This window comes from Littorina saxatilis, linkage group LG6 (assembly GCF_037325665.1).
Source record: "Littorina saxatilis isolate snail1 linkage group LG6, US_GU_Lsax_2.0, whole genome shotgun sequence".
Lineage (NCBI taxonomy): Eukaryota > Metazoa > Mollusca > Gastropoda > Littorinimorpha > Littorinidae > Littorina > Littorina saxatilis.
The window spans coordinates 12,467,314-12,490,729 of NC_090250.1; the positions used below are offsets into that span (position 1 = coordinate 12,467,314).

Genomic DNA, 23,416 nt, shown 5'->3' on the forward strand with positions numbered 1-23,416 from the left:
CTAATCCAACTTTATAAGCGCCTTGAGCTGGGTTTAAACCCTGGATACACACACTTTATATAATTATATTATATAATATGCATTATTATTATCATTTTCTTTTTTTGCGTTCATGTGCTGAAATACTCTTACTAACACTCCTGGTTGTTTTTTTTTCCACAAGTGGGTTTTTATGTGTATGGCTGTTTTTACCCACACATTTTGGCGGCCATAGCTGGTTCCGGGGGATGCATGCTTGGTATTTTTGTGTTTGTATAACCAACTAAACTCAGACATGGATTACATGATCTTTTCCATGTGTTTGCGTGTACTAGGCATTAGCAGGTCTGCACATAAGTTGACCTGGGAGATCGGAAAAATCTCCACCCTTATTCCATCCGGCGCGGCCGGGATTCGAACACTCAACCTTCCGCATGGGAGGCCGGTTGTCTCATCCACTCGGCCAGAGCATCCGTCAAAAAACTTTCTTATAATCTTGAAGTAATTCCATGTGCGCCAGGCTGAAGTACATCTGCTATACAGATGACACAGATTGATATGCTTGGTGAACAGTGACAAAGTAACACAGCCAAAATGTGAGAACATTGTGTTGCATATTACCAGTACTAGTGCTAAAACGGCTTCAAAAACTGCCTTTTGTGCCTTCTGAGAGGATTGACACCTACACCGCTCAGCATGCCATAACGTCCATGTTGGAAAGGATATGTGAACAAAACTGACTGATTTGGATGCAGATTTGATTGTTCTTTTTACTGACGTGCAGAACATGTTTTGTTTTAGCAGTTCCGATTTTTTTCTCAATTTTAACGCGGGAACCTTGATTTTGCAAATTTGATTTCGGGGGGTGTCTGTGTTTTTATGACGGGTAGTATAGAAGACTAAAAGACTTATTTACCTTTTACTCCCATTGGTACCTGGCTGTCTTTGTCATCATGAAAACAGTTGGACAGATTACCTGCCAGGGATCAGACTCAGAGTCAGAGCAATGTGTCCGATCAAAGTTCAGGCTAAATGAAGAGCCCTACAAAAATTTGCTATTGTTGAACTCCAATTTGTGTAAGAGCCTACCAGGGGACAACAGTAGCCATACCATCACAAACAGCTCCCTATATATATATCTGATGGGTATGCAGTCTAACCAAAGAACAAGAAACGTAAAACTACTCTTTATAGCTCACGTTCATGGCCGGCAGACAACTCTGTCAGTGCAGAGTGTGTAAAAGGTACACTACTGGGTCACCCTGTTACAATCGCCCCAGTTAGAAGGCTGTGAGTTCGGGTCAATTTCATAGCCCTACAAAAATCTGCCATTGCTGAACTCCATCGTTTGCATCTGACCACATACAAGAAATGTAGAGCAACTCTAAATCGTTCATGCTTATGGATGGTAGACAACTCTGTCAGTTCACGTGCAGGACCCGATGTGAGCCTGATCAAGGACCACAGGTTGTCCTGCCCGGACAATGATGAAAATTAATACAGTGGAACCAACCCCCCATTTAAGACCTGAACAAATATGAGAAAATGCGGTCTTTTAAAGGAGGGAGTCTTAAAAGGGGGGTTCCAGTGTACGATCCGACTCCTTCCAAGAAGGTCAATGAAACTTGGTATAATTTCAAATGGATAAATTACAGCCTCGAGGCATGACCAAAAGCTTTCGGAGCTACGTCCACCTTGAACTTGTTGAGGTGTCAGCAGCTCCTATGAAAGGGAGACTACTGTGTCACCATGTCACACTAATGTTTGCAATTTTCTCATTCTTGTGAGTGTGTGTGTGTGTGTGTGACTGAGTGTGTGTGATTGTGTCACTGTTTATGTGTGTGTGTTAGATTGTGTGTGTGTGTTAGTTTGTGTGTGTCTCTTGTTTGTGTGTGTGCCGGTCTAGCTGTGTCTGTGACCAGCCATTAGTATTAGCATTCACTCCTCAAACTAGACTAATCAATAGTGTTAAGATACAATGTTCATGACTGGACAAAGGGCTGAAAATGTGCAACACCTAGCAAATAGGACATTAAAGCTAAGTAAAGCAAACATTCAGCATGCAGAGTTCGAATTTAGCTGGTGCTTGGGTGCAAAAGCAAACAATTACTGTCAGTGTCCCTACGCTATTTTTCCAGCCAGTGTGCCCAACATGATTTTGTTGTGTGTTTTATTTAACCTGGTCAAAGTGTCTTTACTTCTCTTAAATCATTAAAATAACCCTGCCTCTAATATTCAGCGCTATCATATCAGGGCAAAATATTCAGCCTTTTCGTTCATATAATTATTACACCAGCAAATGCTGAATGAGCAGAAGCAATTGGTCTTACTGCAGGAAAGATAGGTTTAGCAATTGCTGCTCTAGTAAGCTCTTACTGTTGTCAAAAAGTGATCCCATATCATCTTTCAGGCAATCTATTTTTCTGACCATGCAGTGCACCTTCTACTGAAATGCCTTCTGATTTCAACCAAATTCGACTCCTAGCATGGGTCCCTACCTTTCTCTCGGGCAGCATATTAACTGCATGGACGAGATGTCTGAAGACATTTATATGAAATTATCATAAAATCTGTCTACGTAGCTTAACGTCGTGAAGCATAGATTAAAGTCAAGACACCCAGCGGGCCTCTGATTACATGTTCTTTTATTGATTTGTCAGTGTCAGTTTGACAGTGCACTGAAGGCCGACAGTGTGTCTCAATTCACACACAGGTAGACACGGGTATTGACAGAACACGGTCGTCTTCATTCAACTGCACTCCTCTCATTCATACTTTTTCTCTAGGCTTACTTACCTTTGGAGTGTTGATTTTTTCCATTTTGATGCTCCCTTCAAAACATAAGCCGTGAAGCAGACAACAAAATCATGGCTCCTCCCCTCATACAATTAAATGTTTTTCAACTAAGGCAAAATTGCTTTTATTCATGGAGCATTTAACACCTTAAACGGGTAATGAAAATTAAAAATAATTTAAACAGATTGTTGAAGTCGTGACAACGCTAACACGAGACAGCGAATTTTAACGTCCTTGACCTTTCACATCAGACCGAAAATGGCGACCGGTGGGTTTAATTTTGGCGGAGGGCTTGTAGGAGCGGGAGGAACAGGGTAAGCATTCAGTCTGTTTGCTGTGTACCGTTTTGTCTTTGATCAAGATTAAAGGCAAAATAAAATATGATTCGTTTTGGTCAATGTGCCACAACTAAAAATAATCTTGTGGGGAAAACAGAAACGAAATTAGGCATTCTTCTCCGTTTCTCTCTCTCTCTCTTTTGATCTCTCTCTTTAAACAAATACAAACTCACAATTTAAAACCTATAGACACACGCAGGCGAGCGTAGTTTAAGTAAAGATACATGGTTTTTCTGATTCGAAGAGATCTCTCCAGCTATACACATTGTGATTTTTAAGTGAGAACAGATGTTTCTCAAAAGTATACCTACATTAATTTAATTTCAATTTGTTTCGTCTCCAGGCAAACTGACGTTAATTAGGTCTTCATGATATAGCCGCACACATACACACACACACACACACACACACACACACACACAAGAGTAAACTGTGTAATTAGTTTGCATCTCTTGTTTGTCTTAAACTATGCTACGCTATATAGACCCTATCGGTATTCCAAGCTCTCGTAATCTCTCGCAAACTTCAGAGCATAGCAAAGCATGTGGTACAGCAATCTCGTGCGAGCAGCACAAGCCAAGGTTCGAAGTTCTCGCGATGCTCAAAGCATAACAAAGAGCGTGTCTTGCGAGAGCTGCTCAGATACCGAAAAGGTCTATTGGCGTAAACCACACACCAGTTCTCGTGGTTTATTCAACCCCTGAGCGATCGTGGACCCGTGTGACCCACTTTCCCTTTTTCACATACGTGATGAATTAAGTCGTCAGTTTGTGGTTTCAATGCGACTCGCTGTATCAGCAATAGCATGTCATTGTGTACCTCTGAATCTAAAATGCAGCAAACGACTGTGTGTGGCACGAACTGAGCGGTGGCGGTTGACGGTTAAAAAAAAATGGCGATATGCAGAAAATGTGTCTGCTTGAGCAAACACGACCTTGCATGACGTACTTCCGGGCTCCCTTTTTGTCAAATTTTCGCGAAGCAAATTGTACTTAACCCCTTCGCTGCCACAGTATAACAGCATTTTGGTATTGCTGTGTGCCAGGGCAAAATTTTGCTTTCTTCGGTAGGTTCACTAATCTGTTCATTGCTCGATCATTTATTGAGATATCTCTTAGATCTTTGGCATGTGTTTTGCTTATACCCTTGGCTATTATAGGATGACATGATCATTGGACTTTTTTGTGATTGTTATAGTAAACATTGATATAATGGCCATTTTTGTCAAAAATTACAGTTTCCGGACTTACACACACACATTGCAGCACGTAAAACCACACAAAACACTGCTAAAACTGGTGTCAAACATCAGGTACTCACATTACAGCCCATAAAAGTATTCTTCTGTGTGGTAATCCATAAATCACTTCTTGTAGAGCTTCCAGAACACTGTATCGCTTGAAAACAGGTCTACGAGTTGAGGTCCGACTTTCGGCCGCCATTGTGAATCCTATAGATCGGTTCTACACTTCTAACAAAGTTTTCACCACGTGGTACTAACTTATCCGAACGGTCAATGGAAAAGAACTGTGTTTAGAACCCCTACAAGTACTTGGACAGTGGTTACCTCCCATTTAGTTTTCAGAAATGTCCTGTAATGTTGCTGATGCAAATCCCCCGTACTAGGTACGGTTATGGGCGTACGACAAATCGAAAATGACCACGTACCAGTACGGGGTGGGCAGTGAAGGGGTTAACTGATCTTGTCTTGATGAAAAAAGAATCATTTCATTATTTAAGAATGTTTTTCTCACAATCACATGCTGTCAATTTATTATTTAGATTTTAAAAGTTAGTTTTAGCGCCAAAACAAGGCTTCCGATTTGTTTTATAGTACATCCTTTTCTAACTGCGCGAAATAAATAGTTTGAAAATGTCTCACTCTCAACGGAAAGCAGCCAGGATGCTCCTGAGCGGTAAGCGTTCAAATGGAAGTATGTCTGTAAAAGCTCGGGAGGCTCAGGGATCAGAAACAGATGGTTTACGGGAGGCGGAGTGAGGCTTTTACTCTTATAATATTTTATAAATATATGCTTGTTTTTTGGTGTTTTTTTACAGGTTTTCATTTGGAGCGCAGAAAACCACTGCCCGTAAGTATACTTCTGTTCAAATAAGCTTAATAAGTTAATTGTCTATGTTTATACAATCGTCCAAATCATGAAATGAATTATGGAGCATTGCCACTTGTTTGTAGCTAATTATGTTCAGCACGAACAAAGCAAATAAGTTTGAGTTTTGTGTCAAATAAGACTACATGTGTACCTAAAAAAAGTTAATCAGTGGCAACATTCAGGATAATGAACCTGCTTTAAATGTGCGCCTATTTATAATTCGTGTACACTACATTGGGGTGTGCACGTTAAAGATCCCACGATTGACAAAAGGGTCTTTCCTGGCAAAATTGTATAGGCATAGATAAAAATGTCCACCAAATACCCGTGTGACTTGGAATGATAGGCCGTGAAAGGTGAATGCTCGCCCTAATAGGCTCAGGCCTTGACATTAACTTTTCTGACAACTTGCCCTGTCGGGCAAGTACACATCAAAACTACTTGCCCCATTTTTTTTTTTACTTGCCACAATAAACTAAATAGAGAATGAGATATAAAACAATAAAACGGAGTAACGCAAACAGTAACACACTGACTCTTTTGCTCAAAGATGTTTTGCAAGCATTTCTTTCTTTCAACAAGTGAAGGTGTTTATTTATTATCATTGCTTAACGACTACGTTGGTCTTCTTGCTCTCTCTCCCTCTTCCCTACGTTGGTCTTCTTGCTCTCTCTCCCTCTTCCCACCACCTTTGAACAGCAAGAGCTGAGTTGTAGCCATCAGGTTCTGGCCCTTCAATGCTCAAGTACATGAGGCCTCGAATGCCTTCTTCTGGGATTTTCGTTTCGAACCATCGTCTGTGTCATCTACACCGCGCTTTGAAGTTGTTAAAAAGGAAAACATCGACGACTGCGTAGCCATTTTGAACTGTGCTTCTCAGTTTTCAGATAGCTCTTCATTGATTGGTTCTTAGCCGTGACCTAAACCAATGAGAAGCCGCGTTAGATTAAAGAAATGTCACCAAATCGGAAATTCCTGAATGGGGTGAATACATGAACGAAAGCATTTCCAGTTAGCAGAAGCGATCGATAACATTGGGGGAAACATTGGAAGAGTCTTGTTCTTCGGAAGTTTGGTCCTTTGTACGCCAAGGTATTTGAATACATTTTAATTTTCACTGACATATTGTCACTTGCCCCGTCGCGCAGCTGGTCATAAGGTTTACTTGCCCGACAGGTTCAAACGCTTGCCCCGGGCTGTCGGGCATTCGTTATTGTCGACCCCTGAGGCTTGAGGTTTGCTGGCCGATGTGAATGCGTGATATATTGTGTACAAAATTTCATCTCACACGGCATAAATAAATCCCTGCGCCTTGAATCCGTGGTAGAGATATGTGCGCGATATAAATTGCATAAAATTAAAATAAAAAATGTATTATCCGAATAACTGTTTCAGCCACCTTAGCTGTGCCCAGCTTGACCCCTGCCAACACAGTGTCCAGTCTTAACTTCAGCCTGGCCCCCAAAACAACTACTGCTACTGCAGGTATGGGTGGCTTTAATTTTGGCATCCCGGCCAAGACAACCGCTCCTGCTGGCTTTAACCTGGGCGTTGGGCTTGGAGCCGCAGGTAATGGATCGCTTTTCTTCAGATAATTTGTTTTTTATTGAGTCACTTGAGAAAAAGTGACTCTATGTAATCGGTCAGTGTTAGTCTGTCCGGCCGGCCGTCCGGCCGGCCGTCCGTAGACACCACCTTAACGTTGGACTTTTCTCGGAAACTATCAAAGCGATCGGGCTCATATTTTGTTTAGTCGTGACCTCCAATGACCTCTACACTTTAACGATGGTTTCGTTGACCTTTGACCTTTTTCAAGGTCACAGGTCAGCGTCAAAGGAAAAATTAGACATTTTATATCTTTGACAAAGTTCATCGGATGTGATTGAAACTTTGTAGGATTATTCTTTACATCAAAGTATTTACATCTGTAGCCTTTTACGAACGTTATCAGAAAAACAAGGGAGATAACTAGCCTTTTCTGTTCGGCAACACACAACTTAACGTTGGGCTTTTCTCGGAAACTATAAAAGTGACCGGGCTCAAATTTTATGTGAACGTGACTCATTGTGTTGTGAATAGCAATTTCTTCCTGTCCATCTGATGCCTCATATAATATTCAGAACTGCGAAAGTGACTCGATCGAGCGTTTGCTCTTCTTGTTTTCAGTGATCTGACGTGATGTTGTTTTTCATGCTTGAGATCCACTAATCTCATCATCATCTTGACTCGAGCTCCGGTCTTTGATGCATTAGCATCAGAGTGAATTTGTGCAACTTGAAGTGTCAATTGCTCAGGGTGGTTGTTTGTTAAAAAGAAGAAATAAATCAGAAGAGAAGAATTGTTCCATTTCAGACTCAGATGTACTCATGTTTGAACAACATGGGCGTAAATCTGTTTACTTGACAAATGCCTGTAAGTGTAACTTAGTGTAAGGCGGTGAGAGAATGACAAGGCATCATATGAAAAAGTAAGTTTTGATTTAAGAGAAAAATTGTGTGGACAGACATCTTATTTACAACTGATTGCAATGGGCAGTCAAGTTAGAACGCAGGTTAGCTTAAAAATTTGATTGAAGTCAAGACCTGGATGAAAAGGAATGTTCAACCCACAGGCATGATTCCTGTGGGAATGATGCCCAATAAGGTTTAAAGGTAAGGGTAAACTTCAGGATGAAATTTGTTTCAGATGCTACATGTGGACTTAAATTGCAAGAAAACAAGAAGCTTGACTTCGAGCTTCTGCACAGAAGCATGTTTTGATTTCTGTCACTGTCAGAATCATTCATGTCAGGTATTTTTTGAGTGAGCTTTGCATGCAGTATGTTGCTAGGCTTTTTTTTCCATAAAAGGTTTACTTTCTTAAGTTGAGTAAAAAGTAAAAACCATTGCTGTCTGTGCTGAGTTTGAATAAAAATCATCACTGTCTGTGGTGAGTTTGAATAAAAACCATTGCTGTCAATGTTTTAGCCACAACAACAGCAGGCAGTGGCCTGACTCTGGGCGGGGCTGCACCCACCAGCACCGCAGGCAGCACCGGCTTCAGCTTTGGCCTGACACCAGGAAGCACCGCCGCTGCCACCACTGGGCTCACTCTGGGGGGCACCACCACCACTGCTGCTACTGGCCTGGGAGGCTTTGGCTTTGGTTAGAACCACACATTTTCTCCTGAGATAGATGTTTGTACTTTGTTTTTATGCTGTGAAACTCATCTAACAAAAATTCTTCTTTTAAGCAAAGCTATGCACCATCATAGGAAAATGGATTGAATTACATATTTTATCCCAATTCACATAAAGCAATTTACTTCAGTTTAGTGCTAGAACGCTGAAACTACGCTCAACCCTGGTAAGGGGGGAAGTAACCCTAAAAATAGAACGACCTTGACGGTCACATGACAACACCAGGTCAAGGCTACCTCCCAGCATGCATTGCGCACACGTGCTCTCGCCGCCATCTTGTATTCATTCTACTCTTCAGCGATAGCGTCTAAGGACGTGTTTGGATTACGCTCGGGCTTTTTTGTTAGCCCTCTGCTTCTTTGGCAGACTACACCCTGGTTTCGTTTGTATCTTAGCTTTCTAGCTGAGATTGGGTAAGATTTTTCCATTTTCTTTCGTTGTACTTGCTTTCGTTTGCCACGAGTTAGTCTTTGTTTACTTTCGTATGCAAGACTAACGCCAGTATGGCGGACAGTGGAATAAGAAACCCAGCTCTAGACAGGTAGCCAATACAGAGTCTCCGTCTAAGAAAGCGGCTAAGAAGCCCAAGGGTTCTAAACCTACAGTTACGGTGTTCGAGCCAGTTTCTCAGAATATTTTCACGGAAGAAACTGACAATCCTAAGAGCCGGTAATGCCGGCGCTGAAGCAAGAATGCAAGACAGCGCCGGTTAAGGCTAGCATAGCATCGGAGAAGGAAGATTTGTCAGCAATGTTTGCAACGTTTAGCGATTAAATGAGGTGCATGTTTTCGTCAGAATTGCGCTCGGCGAGCGAACTTTTGCTCTCTCTTCAGGCAAGAACGGTAGACGATCGCTCTCGGTCGAGGGTTAAGGCAGCGCAGTCAGCCACTGTTAATTCGGCCGACGTTCACGCTGAACAACATTCCGGTGAAGACGGAAAGAGTTTCCCTCACCATGCCTCCACTTCCGGATTCAGCAGCTACATTCAAGGTACTGTAAACTGTCCCACAGGGAATTACGCAAGTGCATGCCTGGCCCGTGTTCCAGCGACGGCACAACGTAGTTCCCAACTTCCGCCCGGCGTCGGGAAGGAAGCCGTCAATAGACAGGCATCCGGTTGGGGAGTCACCCTTCCGGTGCATGCTCTTAGTACGGGAGATACGCAAGTGCATGCCCGGCCCGTGTGGTGTTCCAGTGGTCTCAACTTCCGCTACGGGAGCAGGAAGCCGTCAACAGACAGGTAGCTGGTCGGGGAGTCTCCCTTCCGATGCCTGTGCTTAGAACGGAAGACACGCAATCGTCGGTCTGGCCTGTTCAGGATCCAGTATTGGCACAGCGTTCCACACTTCCGCCCAGGGGGCAGGAAGTTGTTGTAAGGCAGGAGACTTGCGCGCATCACGACTTGCAGGGGCCTGTACTTACAACAGGAGACACGCAAGTGCCGGTTTGCTCAACGAAAGCATCCCCAGCACAGCTCTCCACACTTCCGCCCAGGGGGCAGGAAGTTCTCTCCAGAGAGGATACGAGTAGGCGACATGCCTCACACGGTACCTCTCTTCCGGATGACACTGCCTATGACTATGACAGTCAATATGGTGGCGAATTTCCGGCGTCTAAGATTTCCGGCTACCACACAAGCTTCCCCATGCAGTAGCATTGGCAGCACAGGTAGCTTCAAGATACTTTGAGGAAGGAGTGGTTGCAGCAACAAGTTTGTCTGCACCACCACCTTCTGCTGTCAGAGTTTTTCGCTCAACACAGGGAGAAAAACAAACTTTTAAGTTTTGTGAATCTCCCTCAGTGGCGGTGAGAGGTCTAAGATTCAGGCTAAGAATTCCCGGTCGGGATATGTGCTTTTGGACACAGTGCCTCTGCTTACAGCGCACAGTCCGGCACCAGGGTTAGCACAGCCGTGGCTAGCCTCCACACAGACAACCCCTTAAGTCGGGCAAGCTGCTGGCCGGAAGTTCGGGTTGAACCCTCTGCCACGCAATCTCTTGGACACTTTTCTCTACCACGAGCTCCACTTCCGGTGACACCGGAGTTAGTGACGCTCAGGGAGGATGGCTATAGTAAGGACAAAGCTGTCCCTTATACAGAGTCCGCCCTTGTGGCACTAGAAGAGACAGGGAGATTTAACCTAGAGTTAGCGTCTCTTTCGGAAACGCTGCTTAGGTCTCTCTCCCGTTCTATCGTTGCGTCCCTGGAACCGTTTGAGTTTCGACAGGACGCGAGCGAAAAGGACGTAACGACGCTGCTCGCTACTTTGGCCAAGTTTCAGCCGAACAAATGCGTCTTTCTGCGCATCTTTATGCACACGCGGTGCACGCTCGCAGGTCAGCGTTTCTCTTGGGTTCCATGATCCAAGACAAAGCCGCGCTTGAGGCTCTCAAGTTATCCCCTTTCACGGAGGGTGCCTTGTTGGTACAGCCGTCGCTCGACGCGCTCCACAAGCAAACCCGGGACGATCGGGATTTAGCTATAGCCAAGATAGCGTAACACGGCTTTCCTAAGCCTCAGAGCAAGAGCTACGGACCGCCTAAACCTGCCGCCTCTTCTGTGAATAGGGGCAGGTCAGCACACTCCAGCTCTTCTTCACGAGGACGGGGAAGATTCTTTCAAGGGTGCGTGACGCAAGCTACACCCCCTATGATGTGTCCCCGAACCACTAGCCCATGCAACCACCACGCCTTTGTTGGCAGGCGGCCCGTCACGGGCACTTACACATTGGTTACTAAGGTAATCAGTCAGTGAATAGTGGTTATAGTGCGTTCGGGATTCAGGCTACACTGGAAGGAGGGATAGGCTCCCTTAACCAGAGCGCCGCAGCTGTCAAGTTTCCTGTTTAACGGAAGGAAAGACAGCGATACAAGTACTTTTGTCCCCTCTGAATAGATTTCTGAGACAAATCAAATTCACAATGGAGACACCCGCGTCAGTCAGAGACACACTCAGACCAAATCTGGGTGATGTCAATCTAGGACTCTATGTCAGACAGCTTACGGCTAGCTTCAGATGTATAAGCCTCTTTGTTTAAGGATAAACGGCTTCACAGTCGCATGTCAGTGACTATTGCCGGAAAACTTGAAGCACTGTCAAACCTTCCAAGTTTTCACATTAAGTGTTACGAACAGAACTAAGGTCACCATCATGTGGCTACCCTTATGTTCGGCACTAAAGCTTTCCGCATTTGGGGATCTTTTTCCCAGACGCAAAAGATAGGAATGCGGTGTTTGGCAATTAATGTTAAAACACACACCTTCTGGTTCAGTGTTTCAACTTCAGCTTTACGCCCCTCAGGGCCTGTTCTACCGCGAGTTAACAAACTACACTCTTTTTGTAGTCTTCCCAGCGGTGGCCCCTGATTTTGCACAATTTGGCTTCGCAAATAGTACTCTTTGCCTCTAGATTAAGCCAACGAAGGCTGAATCACGAAACTTCAGTTTCAGGGATGCAGCTTTGGATACATACTCAGATCCCTCTGCATGGTTTCTAACGACATTTTAGTCTGAGTCACTTCCGCACATGGGCAGAAGAAGTTAGAGCTTACCTTTACCCTCGGGGATATCGAACTTCAGGTTACCAGTACTTGAAGTACAGTGGAGTCCAGCTATAACGAACCTGGGTATAACGAAATCCCGCCTTTAACGAACTGCCATTGATTTCCCGGCAGACAGCCTTCTATTTCTTACTTGTTACTTTCCGGCTACAACGAACCTTTTGAACTCATTTGCATAACGAACCCCTCTTATAACAAACACGTTTTCATCGCCCCAGAGCCGTTTTGTCTCTAAAAGTCACAAGGCTACAACGAACTGATGTCAATAATTGTCTCCAAAGACAAAAATACACAAACACAAGTAAAAGTATACCGGTAACAAACGGTCGAAGAATGAAAATAAGCCGCACATCAAAGGAAGAATACAGAGTGGAAATATGTGTGCTCTGTGTGTGCGGCGAGATCAAAGGCAGGTCCATTGTGATGCCTTGTTTATAGACACTGACCTTCTTCCCTGGGGTCAATGACCCAGTTTTAGCTATGAGAGTTGGTTCCCCTGTCATATCTGAGAGAGGAAACACTTCCTGCACCGGGGTCAGTGACCGAGTTTAACCTTTGGGGCGGTCTCTTTGATGTCTTGAGAGGAAACATGGCCAGGGTAGTACCTAGTAGCTGAAACATGCATTATCACAAGTTGTTTGACTGGTACTCAGGCGGTCTCTTTGATTTTTTTCGTATTTTGCTACACTCGAGGAAAAAAGTTGCGCCTTATGACCCGGAAAATACGGTACATGCTTTCTCACGACTTTTTCAATTTTACTTCTAAAATTACAGTAAAGTGAACATTTGAACTATGCCTCTCTATGGATTATATTATAAAGCTGTTGAAAACATGCAGAGATTGTACTCTCCAAGGAAAGATCGATGGGACGATCATTTGAAGGTGAGTGGGAAAACTTGTCTTGAGGCCATTTAGGGTTGAAAACTCTACAGCGAATTACTGATATAACGAACTAAAATGTATCTCCCTTGAGATTCGTTGTACCCGGACTCCACTGTACCAGTTAATGGAACCTTGGCTATACAGTGACCTCTTCTAACAGAGTCCACTTATTTTCCAAAGCCAGTTCTCTTTCCTTGAAGATATTTTCCCAAGGTTTCAGAACTAGCTACATGTAATGCCTCTAGCCATACAGTCATCGGCAATTAAAACTCGTAAGACGCTCACTCACCCCTCCCTTGGGACGGGATTTGATAGGAGCATGGTCTGAGAGCGGATCAGGTTACCGATACCCAGTCGTGTCTTCCCCGATTGCGGGTCGGTTAGCACAATACTAACAGGCAATCAGGTTTTCAATACTCCTGACTTTTCACCCCTGCTTTGCAAACAGGGAAAGTATACCCGCTTCTTGCAGCCGTGGCTTAGACTTCCGTTCACAGCCACGGTCTTTTCCGACCACCGAGGTTAACAACTATTGAGCCCGGTTTCTACCGGGATGGGTGACCGTTTGGAACACGGGCCCGGCAGGCAATCTCTTTAACATTCAAGCTGCGGCCTTTCGGCTTCAGCTATTGTACTGTCGTTTACTCAAACACAACATCAGCAGTACTTCGCTCCCTTGCGGGTTACACTGCCGGTTTCACCGGAGTTCGCCTCCCTTTCTTTCAAGCCACCGCTTAGGGACTTGGGTACATAGTTCTCACTGATACCACTCCGGTAACCATTGAGGACAACGGTTGTTTTCTCTGGAGCTTGATTTACTCTCTGTACTTCATCCTTTTCTTTGAAAAGATCAGTGACATTCTGTCACACTCTCGCAAACAGGGCCTTCCTCTTCACTCATAAGTCTTATGAGACAAGGTGGAAGAAAAGGGGGGGGGGGGGGGCATGTTCGTACTTGGACAGTTCTCCCTTGGGCTCCTTCCAGACTGTGCGAGATAGAGCATGGACCTTACTCATAGGCCTTACCTGAATTAGGCTATGTTTCTTCCTAATCTTATCAGCGTGTCTTACTTAGCTCGCAGTATAAGATTACAGGTCTCCCTTAACAGAGAGACCATAGGCTAGATAGCGTTCATAACCAAAGGGTCACAGCAGGACAAGTCTGAGTCTTTTGGTACTGGAGTTTCTATGCTCCACAGATTTTGAACCGCTACATTCCGCTCTTCTTCATAAATCTGACGTGTGAAACGCTCTCCACTTTGCTTCTAGCTACGGCACACAGAGGTAGCGAGATTCACGCACTCGCTGGCTTACCGGGAGACGTAGTATTCAATAGAGACGCTCTATCTCAGTCCGTTTCCGGCCAGACTTCTTAGCCAAGAATCAGAAGTCAGGATAACCATCTCCGATGGTCTAAGTTATTCCTCTTTATAGGATTCTCGCCACAGGCCAGTTAGATCACTATGCTCCTTCCTGTCTCATACAAGGAGTTAAGATCACAAACAAAAGCCACTCTTATCGTCTTTGTACACTAAGAGAGATAAGGACATAGCTAAGTTGGTGCTAAAATCAGGAAGATTATCTGAAGTCCTCGACTCCGCCTATTGGAGATCGGAGGATGTTTTTATCAACTATTACCTGCGCGACATTTTCAGTGCGCGGCAGGACGGTACCAAGGCGCTACCAGCTATGGTAGCAGCAGGGCAATTGTTGCCTAGCTCATAGGTGAGCACCCCACCACCTTAATTAGCAATCTGCTATATGTGAATTGGGATAAGATATGTAATTTAATCGAAAATTTTAATAATAAATTTTCATTTGATTAATATACTTACCCAATTCACATAGTAAAGTCCGTCCCGCCTACCCCGCTTTAGATCCCTAAAAATGAGAGGGCGCTTTGAGCGAATGAATGCAAGATGGCGGCGAGAGCACGTGTGCGCAATGCATGCTGGGAGGTAGCCTTGACCTGGCGTTGTCATGTGACCGTCAAGGTCGTTCTATTTTTAGGGTTACTTCCCCCAGGGTTGAGCGTAGTTTCAGCGTTCTAGCACTAAACTGAAGTAAATTGCTTTATGTGAATTGGGTAAGTATATTAATCAAATGAAAATTTATTATTAAAATTTTTGATTATAACCTCCCAGGCAAATTTGCCGAAATGGTTTTGGTGCTGTAGGCTAATGCAAATGAAAACTTTTACATTGTCTGTAGCGCCATCTTCGCCTCTTAAACTGAATTCATATCTGGCACCGTTAAGACATCTAGTGAGGAACCAGATTGGAAGGGATTTCTGCAAAAACTAATGATTTGTTCCACAGAGAAGTAGAGTTAAGTGTCAAACTTTAATGAATAATGTGAAGACAAGAGCTATCTGATGTGGTCCCTATGGTCTTTTTCTCAGTTGGTAGTTGCTAATAACAATAAATGCCATGCTGCTCATAGTCAAATACAGGTACAGTAGACTTCCAGTATATCGCGGTCTTTGGGGTCCAAAGATTTGAGAACGCGATATATCCGATTCGCGATACTTTCGGTAGTCGGTCTACTGTCTCGGTTTTAACATGTGAACAAGAATTTGAATTGGATGAATACTGTCCAAGTTTTTCTTCGTGTTGTATGAGAAATACCATAATAACTTCCCACCTCTGCTGTTGCAAACACAGTCTCTTACCCTCTGCAATTGACAACCCCAGTCCAAAAATAAGGGCAAAATATTGTACAGCACATTTGCCAGTGTAATGTGAAGGAGGGATTACCAGAAGGTTAGTACATTGTCACATCTACAGTCTCTGCTACCCAGGCAAAGAAAGGAGTAGAGAGGGGGGTGAGAAAGGGGGTGGGTGGGCAAGGATGTTGAAACAGGGGAGGGAAGAGGGGCAGAGAGGAGTGCGGCTGGAGCGGATAGCTTTGACTGCCGCCCGTTGTGACAGCCTGAGATGGCAACCACTTTACACATTGTGGGGAACTCGAAGAGGAGGAAGGGGGTTGTAGAACGAAAAGCAGAGGATTGTCTATCAAGGATTTTGAGGTCAACAGCTGGCCAGTGTTACTTGAGGCCTGGGTATAGTGTCGGTTGGTACAGGTCTGTCTGTCTTCTGTTAGTTCTAGTTGGAGTTGATATGCACCAGTTGTCTCCCCCCCCCCCCTCTCTCTCTCTCTCTCTCTCTCTCTCTCTCTCTCTCTCTCTCTCTCTCTTTCTCTCTTTTTCTCAGTCTTGTCACCTTGTTCAACTGTACTAATCTTATTCTCAATAAGCAGTTACTGGTGCCTCAAGAAACACCTGGCCAGAGGAATTAGAGGGACACAAGTCGTAAATCGGCATGCTTGACTGCACAGCAGACAATAAAGGATGGTAAACCACTAACCTGCTGCCTAAGGGGTGTCATGTTTGACTGATGTGCAATGGGGTGTGAAGTTTGAGGCCTGCTGTACAAGTCCACAAGAGAAACGTGCTTCTTCACAAAAGAAAACTGGAACAGCAGACACACACAACCGAAAACATGTTTTATTTTTTTTATAAAGGTTGGTCCTGGTTTTTTTCGGGGTCCAAGATGTCTTCACGATATAGCCGAATTTGCGATTTAGTGGAAGTCCCCTGTAGTTTGTGTGAGAGAAAAACTGGTAATTTTCAGGGAGACCAGTCTCGGTCTGTGGATTGTGGATTTGAGCTTGACTAATCCGGGTTTTTCAGTGTCGATCTTTTAGTTTCAGGCCGGCCGATTGACTTGTGATGTTGCTTTGTGTGACTTTTTTTAATTCTTTTTTTTTTATAGCCATTTCGTTAATCCGTGTCGGGTTTTGAAGTGTGATGGTTTAGCAAAATTTTGATAAATGCTTTAAAAAAAAAAAAGTGAATGAAAGCCTGACAAGAGGTTGTGATGGTTTATGTACTTGTTAGCATCACACTGCTATACTTGTACATCGTAAGTTGTAGTTGATTTCTAAAGACATAAACAATGGATGTACTGTTCAGGTGGAGCGACCAGCAGCGCAGCATTGCTGGGGCTTGGAGGCCTGGGTGGGGCCGCCGCCACCACTACAGCTGGCTGCATCTTCAGCAAGACCACTGCAGCACCCGCTGTCACTGGCCTGGGTGGCCTGGATCCCAAAACGTCCACTACAGGCACAGGTAGGGGTGTGTATGGGTGGGCATGGGTATGGGTGCATGCACATATTATGCATTTGTTCTAAAGCTTGTGCTATGTATTTTGACAGGACAGTCTGTTGTTTTTATGTATACATGGTTGCTTGCAGTGAAATTTTGCAGTACACTATTTAGGTGTTGTTGTCCATGGCAGATATGTGACCCCGCACCACCAAATCAGTCTTTAGGTAGATTTTGAAGGTTTTGAGATTATTACATTTCCAAAAACTACAATATTTGCTGATTATTTTGATACCAGAATAATTGTTGTAACTCAAAAAATATGCGATAAGCCTCATATTGATTGATATTGAAAAATTGTAGAAGTTATGGCGGTTTGGAGTCAACACCAGAAGACCTGTCAACCCCCTCCAAGGCCAACCTGTATTTATATGACTAGAAACTGTATTCAAGGTAACAATCCCTTACACACCAACTTTTTTTTTTTAAATACAAAAACCAGCTTCAGGCCTGTTTACCCCCCAGAATCGCTCTCATGAATGAACTTGATTTTAAACAAGTTTCATCTACAGGATGAAAAAATAACCATGTTTGAAAAATTTCTGACAAATTAATAAAAACCCAAAATAACACAGTTGCCTCCCTTGCCCTGATGTAAATTATCAATAATTATTGACTCAAAACTTCAATTTAAATGAGAAAACAGTTTTCAGTAAGTTCCAATTGGTAACTTAATTTCAAAACGGCTCACTCTGGTGAAAAAGAAGGAGGTTTGGAAAATAGCATAGGCACTGTCAGGTCTATTTTTGAGTCACTTGAGAAAAAGTGACTCTATGTAATCGGTCAGTGTTAGTCTGTCCGGCCGGCCGGCCGGCTGGCCGTAGACACCACCTTAACGTTGGACTTTTCTCGGAAACTATCAAAGCGATCGGGCTCATATTTTGTTTAGTCGTGACCTCCAATGACCTCTACACTTTAACGATGGTTTCGTTGACCTTTGACCTTTTTCAAGGTCACAGGTCAGCGTCAAAGGAAAAATTAGACATTTTATATCTTTGACAAAGTTAATCGGATGTGATTGAAACTTTGTAGGATTATTCTTTACATCAAAGTATTTACATCTGTAGCCTTTTACGAACGTTATCAGAAAAACAAGGGAGATAACTAGCCTTTTCTGTTCGGCAACACACAACTTAACGTTGGGCTTTTCTCGGAAACTATAAAAGTGACCGGGCTCAAATTTTATGTGAACGTGACTCATTGTGTTGTGAATAGCAATTTCTTCCTGTCCATCTGATGCCTCATATAATATTCAGAACTGCGAAAGTGACTCGATCGAGCGTTTGCTCTTCTTGTTAGTACTCATTTGCATAATCTCTCATACTGCTTTTCAATGTCTGTGTCTCTTTGATTCAGTTGACATGCCTGAGTATGTGTGTTAATCGTCACTTGCAAAGGTAACTGTTGTCAAGATCACAGCATTGACATGAATTTCCGTACAATTTGGTTTGCCCGTACTGCTTGGCTGTGTAAGCCGTACACACCTAAATTTTGATAAATCCCGTACACAATACGGGAAAACCGTACAGGTTGACAGGTATGGTCAACACCTCCATCGTGAGCCTTTTTGAGAAAACAGACTTAGAAGTTTGTGTACACTTCTCCCACACTTTCTCTTTGGCAACATGGTCTTAGAATGACCCAATCTTCTTGATTTTTTGCCAAAAGTTTGGGGAAGCATCTCTGCACATTTTAATCCATAAGTGTAATGATGTGTTGATTTTAAGTGATCGTGCATCCCCCCCTCCCCGCACCCCACCCTCCAAAAAAACCCACCCAAACAAACATACAGGAGCGAACGTCACACAATGGCTAAAAGGTATCCAATACTTTGAATTTGACGTATAATGTGGTTAGAAATGGCTACAAATGTATATATCAAAGTCTCCTGCAAGTATTGTTGATATCCTTTAGCCCCCCCCCCCCCCCCCCCCTCCTCGCTCCTCATTGATTAGAATCAAACGATTGTTTACGTCACGTTTTCTGAGGCTGGCTCGCTCAGCGTGTGTCATACACACACGGAAAGCTATGACGGCAGCCCGCGAAAGGCCAAGCGCAGCCGGTTCTGTACATAAGCGATATGTAGGGGTTCTGCAAGGGTTAAGGTTATTTGTTTGCTCAAAGATGGGTCAATTTGGGCGTGTTTATGACCATAATTGATAACTATAATTAATTATTTCACCCACTTACAATCACTTTTGATTAAAAAATCCGATACCAAACGATAGATAAATGTTCAAGACTTCATTGCACACCAAATCTCAATATCACCCAGGTTGACCCCCTGCACTGTTATTCGTGTGTAGCTCAGCTGTGCGGGTTGCGAGTTAAGATTGATTCCAAGAAAAGGGTCACATACATGCATTCATTCACAAACTTGTTCTATGCATTTTGGTAGGACTGTCTGGTGTATTTTTTATATGTTTGCTTGAGTTTGCTACGTAGGTGTTATTTTTCCATGGTGTTTTACAGTGAAAGCGTGTTTGTTCTTGCTGCAGGCACAGGTGGTCTTGGGTCAAGCAGTGACGGAAAGGCCCTGAAAGAGTCCAACATACCAGCTGAACTGGTCACCACTGTGGATGAAATGCAGTAAGTAAAATTTGGGGTAGAGAAGAGGTTTTGGTTTGTGATTTTTTTTTTAATCTGTCTGAACTTGGACTAACAAAAACTAGTGGATGAGGATTTGTCCAACATTCCTAGGCTTGTTTGCTGCTACCTGCCATGTATCTTGGACTCTGATCTGAAGTGATGCAAAATGAAGTTCTTCTGTCTGTGCAGAAAATATGTGAAGGGAGAGAAAGCAATCCGTGAAGACATAGTGCGCATGTCATCAAAGCCAATCGTGCGAGTCCAGGAAGACATTGCAGCACTCAAGCAGCTTCTCTCTGTTGTGTCAAATGGCTTACAGCGCAACGCCTGTACTCTGGACAAACTGAAAGCAGAGATGACACAGGTATGCTTGCTTTTTTGTCTGCATGTTTTTATCGTTCACTCTTGAGTGTGAGTGTGCACATGCAAGTGTTATTATGTGGGTGTGTCTGTGTAGTTTTGTTAAACTTTTGGGCCCCTACTCATGTTGTGTTACTCAACTTGATTAAGCGTATGCCAACATGCAATTATACTACATTTCTTCTCATGGGCAATGTCATGTACACCCTTACGCTCAGTGTGACCCACAAATCTGCCCCTAGTTTTACCTGGACTCCGCCTAGAGACATACCTGACACAAATCTGCCCCTAGTTTTACCTGGACTCCGCCTAGAGACATACCAGACACAAATCTGCCCCTAGTTTTACCTGGACTTCGCCTAGAGACATACCAGACATCTACACCCTTACGCTCAGTGTGACCCACAAATCTGCCCCTAGTTTTACCTGGACTCCGCCTAGAGACATACCAGACACAAATCTGCCCCTAGTTTTACCTGGACTCCGCCTAGAGACATACCAGACACAAATCTGCCCCTAGTTTTACCTGGACTCCGCCTAGAGACATACCAGACATCTACACCCTTACGCTCAGTGTGACCCACAAATCTGCCCCTAGTTTTACCTGGACTCCGCCTAGAGACATACCAGACACAAATCTGCCCCTAGTTTTACCTGGACTCCGCCTAGAGACATACCAGACATCTACAGCCTGGCTGCTTCATGTTAGAGTGAATATTTATTGCTAATTTAAGTTCAGATTGGTATAGGTATTAGTTTAAAAATCAGATAAAAATGTATGCTCTGCACAGAAAGCAGTCAGGCTCTAGATTTGTGGTATGTGTCCCAAGTGCAAGGATTCTGTACATTTTGTAAAGTCTGAACAGATCTATAGATGATTTGTGGTATGTGTCCCAAGTGCAAGGATTCTGTACATTTTGTAAAGTCTGAACAGATCTATAGATGATTTGTGGTATGTGTCCCAAGTGCAAGGATTCTGTACATTTTGTAAAGTCTGAACAGATCTATAGATGATTTGTGGTATGTGTCCCAAGTGCAAGGATTCTGTACATTTTGTAAAGTCTGAACAGATCTATAGATGATTTGTGGTATGTGTCCCAAGTGCAAGGATTCTGTACATTTTGTAAAGTCTGAACAGATCTATAGATGATTTGTGGTATGTGTCCCAAGTGCAAGGATTCTGTACATTTTGTAAAGTCTGAACAGATCTATAGATGATTTGTGGTATGTGTCCCAAGTGCAAGGATTCTGTACATTTTGTAAAGTCTGAACAGATCTATAGATGATTTGTGGTATGTGTCCCAAGTGCAAGGATTCTGTACATTTTGTAAAGTCTGAACAGATCTATAGATGATTTGTGGTATGTGTCCCAAGTGCAAGGATTCTGTACATTTTGTAAAGTCTGAACAGATCTATAGATGATTTGTGGTATGTGTCCCAAGTGCAAGGATTCTGTACATTTTGTAAAGTCTGAACAGATCTATAGATGATTTGTGGTATGTGTCCCAAGTGCAAGGATTCTGTACATTTTGTAAAGTCTGAACAGATCTATAGATGATTTGTGGTATGTGTCCCAAGTGCAAGGATTCTGTACATTTTGTAAAGTCTGAACAGATCTATAGATGATTTGTGGTATGTGTCCCAAGTGCAAGGATTCTGTACATTTTGTAAAGCCTGAACAGATCTATGGATGAATGATGTATGTGATCGCTTACACAAATAGGAAGGTATCGTTAACTTTTGATTGCAAGTGTGGTATATCTTTTTCAGCAAGTTTTCTTGCTCATGTGAATTTGTTTCTGTGCAGCCATTTACTCATTAAGTACAAATCAGAATGTACCCCTTTACTGATGCCACAGGTATGACTAATTTTGCAACCTTCAGACAGTGAGGACGGTTGATACTGAAGAAAACCTGCACTACATACCCGTATAACGTAACGCTCAAACAGGAAAAGTTGCAGAGGCAGTATGTGAGGTGTTGCTTTGGTCCCAAGGTTTCATGTTTCCCACAGTTACAAAAAAAATCTTCTGGGCAGAGAAAGAATGGCACCAGTAACATTAACAGAAAAGTTCTACTCTCATACACATCGCCTTCCCTAAAACACTGTTCTCATTGCTTTTTTTTCCAGGAACTTAAGAATGCAGAAATGGCACAGCGCACCAAAGACATTCCTCCTGGACTGCAGTATGAAAACACAGCTCCAAACGAGTAGGTTGCTCTTCATTTTTATTACAGTGGGTAACAAAGACAGAATAAGCAGAAGAAAAGAAAAAAAGATAATGCCACATAAGGAATTACATTTTTGTTATTTACCTTATGAAGACAACACTTTTTGGTGCCTTTTTTAATTTTATTTAATTTGTTTAAAGCAGTATGTTTTTATGCTAGAAGACTAGAACAAGACATTCAAAAACATTCTGTCACAGGCAGTGACTACATATTAAAGCAACAACCATAACCTTTATCAACCTATGTTTGTATTGTGTAGGTATTTTGAACAACTAGTGGATCAGTTTGAGGCACGCATGGTGTCATACCGACAGCAGATAGAAACGCTGGAGAATCACCTGTCAGTTTTGTACCAACCTGTTCGCCACTCGCCCGCCGAGATCTTCACTCTCATCAAGAGACTGCATGAAACCTTCATCGCCCTGGCCGCTCAACTGCAGCAAGTGCATGAAAACATCAAGGTCAGTTGTGCTTGCCGTGTGTTCCTCAGCCTTCTCTCTTCTGTGCCCACTGTTCTTGTTGACACTAGACTGGATTGTTGCTGTCAGGTGCACACGAGAAATGAAAAGTATGATTCCTTTTAAGCTTTTTGTAATATCTTGATAAATTAAAAAACAAAAACATACAGCATATTGCTTTTATATCTCAATGTCTTGGTTGTCTTTAAGACCTGAAGGTAGGGAAGGTTGACATTGTCATTCAGTCAAGCTAAGCTGGGAAGGAACCACTGTGGTGTGCGCCCACACAGAGCTTGCTGTTAGTTGCTTTGTTTTCCCCCTCACAGGCCCAGAAGGAGCAGTTTCTGACCTTCAGGCGTGTGTTCCATGGCGACACCAAGGACATTTTTCAGCACAGTTTGCCCGCCTCGTCTCAGCCTGTGGTGCGCCGGCCTGTTGACACGTTAGGGCCCACCCCTTTTCCTGGCGTCAGCAACGCTGCCGCTGCTGCCATGGCCTCTGTGCTCAACCGCCCACAGCAGCCTCACGGTGGGTGCTCTCCTTTCTTTCTCTTCTCTTGGCTTTCTCTCTGCCCCATCACAAATGTCTCACTGACACAGAGCAAAACAGGGTCAGGCTATAGTGTAAATCAGATTTTTGATCCAGGGGAAGACTTTGATGCAACTGTGGTGTTTCTGTGAGGTAATGAGAGATTCAAAGTAACCCATGAAAGAAAGTTTTTGCTCTCTTGGTTGAAAACTATGAAAAAAAAGATGTGAGACTAAAGA

General features: G+C 43.4%; 2 protein-coding genes across 2 annotated transcripts in view; one reads left to right on the forward strand and one right to left on the reverse strand.

Annotated features, from left to right (window-relative positions):
- Positions 1-2,898, reverse strand: part of LOC138968531 (phosphatidylinositol-3,5-bisphosphate 3-phosphatase MTMR8-like) — an 89,563-nt gene extending 86,665 nt beyond the window's left edge. Inside the window, exon 1 of the mRNA XM_070341107.1 lies at positions 2,776-2,898. Coding sequence (XP_070197208.1) covers positions 2,776-2,799 — 24 coding nt within the window. The 5' untranslated portion in view covers positions 2,800-2,898. The remainder of the gene's footprint in view (positions 1-2,775) is intronic.
- A 122-nt stretch (positions 2,899-3,020) lies between these two features.
- Positions 3,021-23,416, forward strand: part of LOC138968534 (nucleoporin p58/p45-like) — a 29,562-nt gene continuing 9,166 nt past the window's right edge. The window contains exons 1-10 of the mRNA XM_070341111.1: positions 3,021-3,089; positions 5,172-5,203; positions 6,620-6,793; positions 8,191-8,367; positions 16,819-16,974; positions 19,509-19,599; positions 19,789-19,963; positions 22,091-22,170; positions 22,451-22,652; positions 22,976-23,177. Of these exons, the coding sequence (XP_070197212.1) occupies positions 3,034-3,089; positions 5,172-5,203; positions 6,620-6,793; positions 8,191-8,367; positions 16,819-16,974; positions 19,509-19,599; positions 19,789-19,963; positions 22,091-22,170; positions 22,451-22,652; positions 22,976-23,177 (1,345 nt within the window). The 5' untranslated portion in view covers positions 3,021-3,033. The remainder of the gene's footprint in view (positions 3,090-5,171; positions 5,204-6,619; positions 6,794-8,190; positions 8,368-16,818; positions 16,975-19,508; positions 19,600-19,788; positions 19,964-22,090; positions 22,171-22,450; positions 22,653-22,975; positions 23,178-23,416) is intronic.